Source organism: Tursiops truncatus, chromosome 16, assembly GCF_011762595.2.
Source record: "Tursiops truncatus isolate mTurTru1 chromosome 16, mTurTru1.mat.Y, whole genome shotgun sequence".
Taxonomy (NCBI): domain Eukaryota; kingdom Metazoa; phylum Chordata; class Mammalia; order Artiodactyla; family Delphinidae; genus Tursiops; species Tursiops truncatus.
Genome location: NC_047049.1, coordinates 64,190,806 through 64,203,718, shown reverse-complemented (window position 1 = coordinate 64,203,718; position 12,913 = coordinate 64,190,806). Strand labels below are relative to the sequence as shown.

At 33.2% G+C, this 12,913-nt stretch overlaps 1 protein-coding gene across 1 annotated transcript in view; it reads left to right on the top strand.

The window, feature by feature from the left end:
- The window catches only part of LRRTM3 (leucine rich repeat transmembrane neuronal 3), a 178,702-nt gene extending 166,444 nt beyond the window's left edge, over positions 1 to 12,258 (top strand). The window contains exon 3 of the mRNA XM_073793693.1: positions 11,948 to 12,258. Within this exon, the coding sequence (XP_073649794.1) occupies positions 11,948 to 12,157 (210 nt within the window). The 3' untranslated portion in view covers positions 12,158 to 12,258. The remainder of the gene's footprint in view (positions 1 to 11,947) is intronic.
- The last annotated feature ends 655 nt before the right edge of the window (positions 12,259 to 12,913 follow it).

The following is a 12,913-nucleotide window of genomic DNA, read 5'->3' as shown; positions in this document are numbered from 1 at the left end:
ATTTATATATATATTTATATAAACATAAAATATGCTTATACATAATATGCCTACACATATTATAAATTACATATATTACATATTATACTTATATATAAAATATGCTCATTATCTCATATAATATCAGAACCCTATTAATAGATTTTAAAATTAAATCTGAGGGAGAGGGAGAGAACCAGATATTAAGAGTATATTAATTTAAAAATTAATTGATAATTCTACTCTAAAGCTCATTCAAGGGACATCTTCCTTAGTAGCCATGAGAAAACAAAAATCATTTTGATCCCCTAGATTAGATTTCCTAACCTTTACGTTAGATTTCCTTAATCATATATTTCTGCAAAATTTATGATTAGTTCTTCTTTTTGAATCTTGATAGTTTGATCATATTATAGATACTACAATACTTTGATAATAGATACTTAAATAATAGAATGAAAAATGGTGAATTGTTAATACTATTCATAATGATATAAGACTAAACTTTTTCACGGAGAAGCTATAGAGAATCTAACTGAAGTATATATCTATATATAAAGATTCATCTTTTTCTTCACCACTGATCTTATATCATTCAGATTATTGACTAGCAGTATAAATAATACAACCTAACAATAAGAAACCAATTATAAAAACTCTTAAACTCCCTCATGTTATATTATATCTGTGCCTTCTATATCCCTGAATGTCCAGTTGTGATAAAATGAAGCTAAAGCATATTCTCTCAGTAGGGTTTACTGATGATAGTGAAGACTGTTATGCAACCTCAGGCTTGAGATTTACCACCCAAATATGTCCTAAAACATTTTGATTTTTTAATTGCATTTGATATCTACTTTGAACATTGAGCTGAAACCAAATCATTATATTGTTAATGAAACAAAGTGGACCATTAAGAAATAACACCTCACATTTTCTCTTTATGTAGCTTATTTTTAATTCGTCTGATCAGAGCCATGGTTGAAAAAATATCATCTGCATATATATGTGGCTGATCACATAACACTGATCATAGATTCAACCATCATTAACTTGTTCATTATCACTAAGAAACTAAAGTCAGACATACTATATCCTATGAAGTAAAGTAACAGAAAATCAACGCTAGAAAATGACAGTTTGTAAATGCTAGGTATAACTGTGCAAAAAAAAAAAAAAAGGACACAGTAAAATTAAGTGAGACGACATAAGTAAAACACTGAGAAGAGCTAGGTACTCCCCTTCCCCAACATTATTTCCGGTCAGTCCAATGATAGTCACCACTCATGTAATGTATATGTGCTAACACAATTTAGAAGTTGATCTTTATTTAAATGTCAACAAGAAGTGTTTTACTGCATTATAATAAAAGCTATATTGTCAGGACTTACCTTTTTTAAAGTTCCTAATATTTGTGTCATATAAAAATTTGAAATAACAAGAGAATGATGGATATTATATTAATAATTACTTATACTAATAACTTATTAATAATAATTAGATATATATATTAGCTCATCCTTATCTGAAGATCTGATATCATCATTACAAACATAAACTTTGTGAGAAGCAATTTTGTTCCCTGCCAGTGTCTCCACTAACAAGAACTTTCAAAATTTTACTAATACATAGCTTGTATAACCCATGAGAAATTTTTATTCTCTATCAAATTTACAGTCTAGATAGTTAGATAATGTTAATATAAATGAAATAATGGCAATATGTATATACAACCAGCCAGGCCAGCTTAAACATGGTCTTATCTATATAAAGCATCACAGCAAAGGCAAGTATTTCCCACAACTTCCACCGTATCCTACACATACATCTAGGAAAAAAGTAGTGTTTTACAACTGCTTACTTTTGAAGCCAGGCAATTGGTTTTGTTTACTCAGGATCCTGAGAGTACTCAATAATAGATGAATGGATGGATGGAAGAAACAGTATGCATTGATACTTATGTGTATAAAAATTCTGAAGAAATTCATAGCAGAAGCTCATCCTTACAGAATCAAATTCATCTGAGGGGTTTTCATCAAAGAAGTGTTATTTGAACTAAATCTTCAAGTGTAGGACTTTTATGCAACTTAGCAGATGTATATATAGTACCATCTCATTTAGTATGGAAACATCTCAACCAAAATCTGAATTAATTTAATAATAAAGTGAAGAGAAAATGCTAACCAGTAAATTGTTGCATCATTTGAAAGCCTATTTAATTAGAAGACAGCTACAAGGATTCATGTAATCCTGAGGTGCTGCCCTCTAGGTCCTAGACAGGAATAAGAACCCCTAAGAAAGTTGGAATATCAAAGTCCTGCCAATGCAAGACAATCTCTCAGGTATGTCAGAAATGCAGAGCCTGTTTTATGAAGAATGCCAAAATAACAGTAAGCTGTTGAGGAGGAAAAAGCCAGTTGGAAAGCAAATAGGATATCAAAAATCATGACAGAAAAACCAAATATAATGCCAGTGATGAGGGAAATCCCATATAGAGCCTCTCTATGAGATTAAAGTACACTGCCAGTAATAGCTAGACTTCAAGAGTTACTTGTAGCAATACAAACATCGCTATATGTTGTTTGCTTTGTAGTGTTTAATTTTCATTCTCGCATATTTATACAAACCTAGATTAAAAATTTCAACTGCTGTATCATCATTATAAGATCCTTAAGTGGACTGCTGTAACCACAATTTCCAGGAAAAAGAAAAAGAATGAGACTGTTTTCAAACTGATTAGCAACTGTACCTCATTGCACAGTTGTATGAAGAAACAGATTTGGAAACATAGCATCAAGATTAGCGGGGCCTTTGAGCCACAGTCTCAATTTGGAGTCCCATCACTATACCTGGCAAAAGTGCCAATTTAACAGGCATCAGGCTGTGCAGAAGATTTTCATGTAAATGAAAACAGTTTGGGGCATTTTGCTTTCCTTCAGTAAAAGATAAATATAACTTTTCACTGGCACCGAAAATAAAACAGGTTAACATAGAATGATCCAGGGCAGAGTCCATTACAGGGAAAACTAATTTGGCAGGTGCACCAAACTTCTGGACATCATGGGCCATGAGTCTAGGGAGCACTAAAGAGTTTGAAAAATGCAGGTACAAAAGGTATTAAAGGACAAAGCACAGACATAACATTCTGAAATGTATAGGTGTAAAATCACCAAATTAAAAATAATTATTTTATTTTCAATATTGATTTTTAAAGTTTTATATAGTTCAAATTTAAACTAATTCTTTACATGATAAAATATAACATTAAAAATTTTAAATAAAAATAATAAAAACTTGTAAATAATTAATATAAAATAAATGAAGAAGTTCCTAAACATTATAATGCAGTGCTATGTGCCTCATCATTAGTGTGGATTTTTGAAAATTCATTGTAGCCCTCTACCTCTATCCTAGAGTCAAGATGGTCTGGCCCTGATATCATAAGACTTTATTATCTCAGTCATATAGTTCTCACAGTCATCCAGGGATGAACATTTTTAATTTCTTCCTAGACTATGCCAAGTTCCCATTAGTCTATTACTTAAATTCACTCATGTATTCATTCATGCATTCAATAAATATGTATTTAGTTCTTACTGTGTTTAAGGGACCACCACATGAAACAACATAAGGCATAGAAAAATGTGGTTAGTCATAGATTTTTGAACTCAAGAAGGTTATGGTCTAATATAAGTGTATGTTAGAAGGGTTTATGTTCCATCCAGAAGCCTTGAGGCCAAGGACTTGGTGTATCTCCAGCAACTAGCCCAGCATCAGGACCAGCGAAAGCATTCAACAAGTCTTTGTTGAAGTCAGTAAGTTATTGAATGAATATTTCTATTTGGTTTTGTGGACACAAGCACATGAATTTATGAAAATAATTCATATAGCCAACCCCTAGTTATTTCTTGTTGCAAAACTGAAATACAAATTGTTCGTAAAGAAGAAAATACACTCACAAAGGGCAAACTCATTTAAATATTTAAGATACATATTTTAAATTGCACTTTAATGCAAGTAGAACTATTAACTTTCAAATGGAACTCATTTTTTTTTCACTTTGTGATATCACTCTGCAGGAGTTCACAAAAAATTTTTTTTCACACAAAAGGCACTAGAAGAATTATTATCCTCCTGCAAATAGTGTTTTCTTTCACATTATTCTCAAGTTACAGACATCTGAAATTTTTCAAAATCATATTGAGTTCCTGTCTTATTACCCTATACTTGTTATAGATAGCAATTGTTACTTTAGTTGGCAACTTAGATCTTAAGAAAATACTGAAATTTAGTATTAAGGTGTTGATTTCATCTAAGAATTTAAAAGTGTAAAAAACTAGTTTGTTTTATAAGTGTAAAGGTAGCATAACATAAATTCAGGCTCTTAATTAAGCACTTCCTGAAGATGCTTCTTTAACTAAATTACTAGTAGAATCAAGATAATTAAAATTGATGATCCAACAGTCTATTATACTCACACTAATTAACCATTAGAATGCTTAAGAGCTCCAAGAGATAGATTGCTTTTCAAACAAATAAATTTCAAAGTAAAATATAGTATCTTTGTGGGAGAGTCTATAAAAGTAAACATTAAATCACTTCTCAGCAATAGTGACTCTTGCCAATAAATCTGGAAAATAACACTATTTCCAAACAAAGAAGATGGCTAGTTTGTTTTGCACCTGCAAAGGATAAATGACATAATAAGTAGAATCAGCCAGTCAGAGCAAAGTGTGTGTGTGTATACATATATATATATATATATATATATATATATATATGTATACACACACACACCCTCCCTTACATATATATATATATATATATATATATACACACACACACACACACACACACACATCCTTATACAAGCACACAACTTGCCTACTAGCTCACCCCATCCATTGCCTCCCTTTCCTTTCTTGCATTATATGTGTATCTCCTTCACTAGTCTATGATTTTGTCAGGGAGCAGAAATTATACCTTATTCATGTTTGTTTCTCCACTTCCCCAGTCCTCCTGTACTCCAGCACCTACTTATAACTCTTTTATGTACAGAAAGAAATCAAAACAATATCATTTAATATAAAACAAAATAATCAGATTAACTGAGGTTTCTAATTTTTTAAACTTCTTGTTAAAAAGAAAAACTAACATCATTTAATTGGAAAAACTTCTACCAATTTCCAAGTCAACACAGACATCTAGTTTTAAAATCCCTAAAGGTCTCCCTAAATAATCTTACACGTATTTTATCTGGGTGTATATGTAAGGCTCTGATCCCAGTCCAGAATGTTCTCCAGATTAGACCCTTCCCCTTACACTTTGTATTTGGCCAATATGAGCTTAGTAAGAAGAAGAGAGCTTTGATTTTGAGCTGTCACCATCCATCCACATTGTGAATGCCTGATCAACTATAGGTTTCTTTCCTGAGGACCCAAAGTGCAAAGCAGTATCAGAAAGCTAAAGTGTAGCTTAGCAAATCATAGTGTTTACCCTACTGGAAATAAGATCCAATGTTGATAATTGGTGTCTAAATAGTATCAGACACATGATACTGTGTTCACCTCTCTAGGCTCCGAAGCCAGTGTGAGTTAGATAAAGTGATAAATAAGAAATAAAGCATACTGGTTAGGAAGTCAGGCAACCACTTCTGCAACTCACCAGGTAAATGATTTTTAACTAATTACTTAAACCATCTAAGTCTTAGTTTTTTTCAACTGTAAAATGGGAATAATTATATTTATCTTACAACAGCCTTGGGAGGCTTAAATAAGATGACCTGAGTGCAGCACGTAGCATGGTACCTAGCACACAGTAAATGCTCAATAAATGACAGTGATGATAATGAGGAGAAAGTTAGAGACGTGTCCAGGCAGGTGTCCAGGCAGACCAAGAGATGAAACAAGTGCCCACAGCCACTCAGGTGGCTAGGGAGAGAAATCACTGCAGAAATCCTAAAGAATTAAGGTAGGACCAGAGGTAACATCTAGGCAAACTTCGACACTCTTCCAGTGAACCAAGCTGCAGTGTGATAATTTCTTACACTATTTTTCTTATATAATACTTACATTTTACCAACTGCCTCAATACTTAGAAAACAAAATATTAATTAGTAACATGACTTTCAAGAATCAAGCCAGTAGAAAAGATATTTTCCATCAAGTTTCTTAATATTACTCAAGTAATACCAAAGACACAACTTTCTATTTTTACCATCAGTAAAACTACCAGCCTGTACACAAAACTCATGTTTGGTAGCACTGAAACAAATGTTTCTAACCAATTCCCAATACACATAAAGTTGCACATACTCTAACACAACCAAAGGCTAGTCTGGAAAATTTACATAACCTATATAAATGAAACAGAAAGTAGAGGCATCAAGATAAACAAGAATAAAGTCATTAGCAAGTGCATTTTGAAAAAATTAAAACACTTCTTTAAATAGATTGAGAAATTTACAAGCAGTGGTGTGATATGTACATGTGTGTACTCACATATATCTATATGCACATATGAAATAATGTTTTTAAGGAAGGTAATTTCCCAGAATAAAGTACATTTCAAATCCCACTTCTTTGCAAAGACAGAGTAATGATTCAGACATGATAAAAAAGAAAAGAAAAAAGCATTCACTATTTTCTACATGCTGCTTACATTAAATTAAATAGAAATATAGTTAATCTCGAGAAATGAATTTACAAATATTTAGTTTTATTTTTGACTCTACTGATTAGGCATGCCAGTCATACAATCACTAAAGTAAACAAGGTAATAATATTTTGAGCCAAGATAATGGAAACAGAAATGAGAGAAGTGGATGCATGCAAAAGATATATGTCATTGATGTCAACAAAGTAACGGACAAAAAAATGGGACATTTGGAAAAAGGGACAAGGAAGTGTTGAAGGGGACTGGCAAAGCTGACTTAACTTGGTGCTCCCCAAAACAGAAAAAGGACCATGGGGAGAACTTAGTTTGGATCCAGAGATAATGAGCCCAGTTTGAGACAAATTTAGAGACAAACTAGAGAAATACTATTAATTGGAAAAATATTATAATGCCTGTTTTTTATTTTATATATTAATAGGTAGAAATAGACTCAACTGAAAATTCATTAAATTTAGTAGATGAAAAACAAATGTAAAATAATAGGCCTCTGAATTACAACATAAAATGGGGCAAAATGTCTTGATAGTGATAAAGGCTACATCTTAAAAAATTAATTCCTTCATGAAGCAAGTCTGTTTCTTTCACTACATGCAGATTACTGAAAAACAAAATGCTGTTAGCTACAAAAACCCTAAAGTAACATCCTTTCAATAGCCTAGAGAGGTAGAACACTCGCTAGGTAACATTGGCCTTATAAAAATAGAAGATTTCGCCCGTGATGTATGGGAACAGCATGGGCATTCTCCTCAATGATAATCAATAGAAATATTTATACTTAGAAAAACTCTACTCAGAAATAACATTCAACAAGCAAATATTTCCTATGTTTTGCAATTCTAGAGAGGGAAAAACAACCTTTTTATTATTCCCTCTCAAAAGTGGACTGTCATTTTCTGTTCTTCAGAGTACTTACTGTACTTAAAATAATCCTTGCTATCCTACGGAAAAGATGTTTAAATGGCCTGTAACCAACTAATTAGAATATGAGCAATACACATGCATATTTATATATACACATATATATGTGTACAAATATACATATTATTTTGCAGTGAATATAAGATTAAAATGATCATTTTTACTTAATCACAAATTGGAAACTTTAAAAAGTTATTCTTTCCCCTTAAAGTCACAAGCTCGAACATTTTAAATGAATGGGAAAAAAGACTTAATAATGAGTTATTTTTATTCATCTAACATTACAAAATTTGTGTATGTGAAAGGTACATATATGTGATGTTGAGACAGACACTGGAAAATTACTGCTTAGGCAAATATCATTGATGTCAAGACAGTAACTAGTTTAGCAGAGTAGAAATTTTTCCTGAGGGGAATTTCCTAAATAATGTCAGCTTCTACCTCTCATCATTAGAATAGCATATAATGATTTCTTAGTTCAGACTCTAGATGATACTGCTTTCTGGGGAGTTAAGTTTTCATATTCTTGGAACTCTATAAGTTATGCCTTAAGAATAATTAACTCACCTGAAAAATACTGACCTAAAGTATCAAAGGAAACCGTAAGTAATTATAAATAGGAGTTTATCGGGTTAAAATTCACTGAAAGAAACTGTTCTCTCAGAAAGGACAAGAAAACTCTATGGACACTTTAAATAGAGCCCTGTAACAAAAGCAGAGGCTTATTAGATTTATATCTCCTACTGCCCTTGCTGTTCATTTTCATATTATAAAATAACATATTTGGGGGCTTCCCTGGTGGTGCAGTGGTTGAGAGTCCGCCTGCCGATGCAGGGGACACGTGTTCGTGCCCCGGTCCGGGAAGATCCCACATGCCGCGGAGCGGCTGGGCCCGTGAGCCATGGCCGCTGAGCCTGCACATCCAGAGCCTGTGCTCCGCAACGGGAGAGGCCACAACAGTGAGCAGCCCGCGTACCGCAAAAAACAAAAACAAACAAACAAACATATTTGGGTCCTCTTCAGGTAGGTTGACTAAAGTGATTTATTTTCCAAAATGGGACAATAAGCATAAACTGGGACTGTCCTGTTGAATACTCTATCCATAGGGGAGAGCATGGCTGTGTGCCTCTCCCGCACATTAATATAAATCAGGTAACAATGGAGAAAGGGACAGAGACAGAGAGGATGAATAGAGAATACCCAGGTCAGATTGGAAAGGGAAGAGAAAACATAGGGCCAAGGTCACATGACTGACGATTATGTGAGGAAGGAGAAAGGGCTGCTATATTTACTGACTGGGTGACAAGAATGGATTTACATGGACTGTATCTGAGCCTCAAGATATTTGCTTAATGCCAGTGGAGAGCCTCTCCATCACTACCCAGCCACTATGTGTGCATGTGTGTGTGTAAATAATATTTCTATAGATACAGTATACATCTATGTATATATTTTATACAACAAATATGAAATAGTTGTCCAAAACTAATATATCACCAAAATTTGCACTTTCCATACCACATTTAAATAATTTTGAAATCATAAGTAACTGGCCACAAGATTATATATATATATTATATATGTGTATTTATGTATGTCTTTATATATTGTGTATATGTGTATGTCAATACATGTGTATATTCCTATGAATATACACGTGAATATAACTAATGCTAACTTTCAGATTTGCAAAATCATTTAAGTCAACCTGGGAGAAATCTACTGTGATGTTGTATTCAGATAAGTTTAGCTGTTAAATTCTACTTACAAATACAACTTAGTATGTTATTTGCTTGATATTAAGATATCATCAACTTTAAGAATCACTTTCAATTGCAGGGAAGAAAAAACATGTTAAACATCCACACTAATTATAAGTACCATCCCAATTTCAGAAAGATTAAAATGTGAAAAATATGACTTGACATTAAAAAAGTATAACCAAGGGGCTAGGAGTTTTAAAATAAAACATATCCCCAAATAAGAAACTCTATAAAGAAAATATGTGGGATTTTTAAATAAATAATGAGCACTAACTACCTGATATAGTTCAAATTAGGACTTGCACTCTGGATACCAGCAGCCTCTAGATACTAAATCAAGCAGGAAATTGTGTACACACACACACACACACACACACACACACACACACACACAGAATAAATGTATCATGGTTTATTATTTTTCATAAATCATCACCATAAAAATTATGAATTATTCACAGTAAATTCCAAGTAAGCCAGGAATGATATAGCATATATAAACCATAAGTTTCCATGACAAATAAGAACAAGTATATAAAATCCTACAGATATATGACCCATAACACATTACAGAACATTGACTTCCCAGAGGCTAATGTTAAACTCACGCACCCAATAACAGTTCTATTTTCATTCTCTCCTATAACTCAAATCTATTCATGCTGCACAATTACTTTTGCATAATAATATATTGTATTTTAGTTATCTGAGCTATTTCATCTGTAACAATAGTTCTTCCTTATTTTAAATGAGCATCTTTGGAAGCATCGTATTATTTTCTTTATGATCTTCCAATCACCTTGACCATTTTTTAAAGCGTATGATGTCTTTCATTCACACATCAGGTAACATGCTTCAAATTTTTAAAAATTCACATAAATAGGAAGAGTTCTCAGGAATGTAATTTGATGAAGGGGATTACATTTCTGTCTCCAAAGACTAAGCCCTACATGTTTGATACATTGAAATGTTCACATTAAAAAGACATTATAATCTCAAAAGAAGTGAATACAAGAGAAAACAGGGAAATAACAGCTCAACTAATTTTTACTAAAGGAAAACTAAATAAGGGTAGAAAGATAGGGACGGAAAGAGGCAAAAAGGATTCTTATATACGGAGAAAAGGACTAAGAAAGTAAAGAAGGAGTTAATAAAATCTAGGGCTTTGGGCTCCAATCTTAGCTGAGATCAGAGGAATTTAGTCTGAGGTGACCAAAGAGAAACATATTTTATCTACCACCAAATAAGAATGGCGGAAGTTTTTATCCAAGGTAATTCAACAACATGAATTAGTAATTAGGATATTAAACAGAGATCAAGGCTGAAGTTTCCTCAAAACTGCCTACTTTTTAGAACAATTTTTTTAATCTTATTGAAAGAAATGGGAATAATCTCTATACTTTGACATCTGATTACATTTCAAACTACCTTTTGTCTGTAACACATATGTTTCCCTTCTGTTCACAATAGTCACTCTTGCTTTTTCCTATTTTTAGAACTTGCTTCCTTTCATTAAGCTTCAATTAGCAAGAGTCCCTTCCACACATATATCACTGATTCCTTCAAACTAGCCTCTTCCTTGGTTGCTTTTAGACTTTCATAGAAGCCAGAGTTTCTTCCTGGGAGTTCTCTAAACCTTAGAGTTTAGATATATGGATCGAGCTACAGACATTAATGTTTCAAAGAATGCTCATGGCAAAATAAACATTAAGAAGGTATTGACAGGGGCTACACAGCCACAATCTTTACTGACAGTGGCCAAGCTGTGACAAAGCCACAGGTGTACAGGACTATTTCGGCAATCATAGCACAGTCAGGCACCATCATTGCTACTGTCCAAAAGAGCACCTATGGGAGTGAAGAAAAGGTGCTTTTTAAAAAAGACCATCATGAAGATAACCCTACTCTTTATTTCATACCATGTTACAATGTTATAGCTTTTCTGAAGTAATATTAGGTTATAGTATCCAGATCATATAGGTAAAAACACTTTAAAATGTGGGAAAAAAAAGAAGAACTTCCTGGGTAAGAAGAGCCAGAATGACTTGCCGAGACAATTCTCTTCTGCAGTGGTTCTCAAAGTGTGGTGTGTGGATTAACAGCACCAGTATCATATGGGAACTATAAGAAATACAAATTACAGGTCCCACCTCAGACCTACTAAATTAAGAAAAAACCAGGGAAGTGGATGTTGGAGCTGAAGAAGGGGGAGGTGATTTTTATGCATGATAAAGTTTGAGAACCACTGTTCAATTGTATTCCAATACCATAAGTAACCAAATAATATTTTTCTTAGTTCTAAAACTACAAATTTACCTCACTGAGGAAAAGCATTCTTCTGACTTTTCTAACAAAACTTTTAGCATTTTCAGAATCGCTTAGGTTCCTATTTATCTGAAGGTTCTAGTTAAGAATTCAGCAGCTCCATCTCAGGCTTTAGAACTGTTGCATTCTGCGTGCTAGTATGAGAATGAAGGACATTGGTGAGATAGCGGGGGACTCTTGAGCCACAGATGTACCCATGGTAGTCAGGTCAGCACTTCACATTCCCCAAATCTTGCCCCCAAAGTTGTCTTTTTATAACTGACTTTTCTTGTGTCATTTTTCCCCAGATACCTTTATCAATGAATGTGTCAACTTTTCTGGCATACGACCAGCCCACAATAAGTTACTGTGGGGTGCATCATGAACTTCTCTCTCATAAATCCTTTGAAACGAATGCACAGGAAGATACGATGGAAACACACCTAGAGACTGAGCTGGACCTGAGCACAATCACAACAGCTGGCCGAATCAGTGACCATAAACAGCAGCTGGCTTAACTGAGCTAATTGGTAACCATGGGTTGCCATCAAACTTTGTAACCTCAAGGACAAAATGAGGAGGATTTGTTCATTGTGGACTCTAAAGACAAAAGAAAACAATCCCCTGTTAAAATAAACAAAAATCCAAGATTGATTCATGAAATAAAGAAGACATGAATTGTTTCAACTCTACACTTTATAATTAGCTAAGTTGTGCAGTATTTTTTTGACTTAGAGTATGACCCTGAAAAAAAAATCTTTTTTCTCAAAACTCATCCTACCTACCTGTAAAAACTGTACAGAGCTAATGTATTTTTCATATTGTAAAGTTTCAATTATAGAAACAACTCGTATGTACAGTACCATAATTTAATTACATTTTACTTTACACACTTTATGTATTTCAGTTTCTAAAATTTTAAATTAACAAAAATTATTTCTTGTGTTATTCAGAGTTACTCAGTTTTGTAGGGACTGTTTTGTTACTGCTTTTGTGCCCAGAAACCTTGACTCTCAAATTATGTGCTGTGCAAAACATGCACGATTTTTATCATGCTTACTGTGTAGAATTTTATCTACTTGGTCCAGAAATAATACATTAACCAAAAAGGGTTTGTTGAGACTTATAAGAAGTTCTTCAATTACATAGACAGGTCTTTCTTATAAATGAAAAAAATCAAAGATTTTTTAACACTTCTCAGACTTAACTGTTGCCTTGAATTACAGCCTAGTTTCTAAGCAGTGAAATGTAATGATAAAGAGGGATATTTTAAC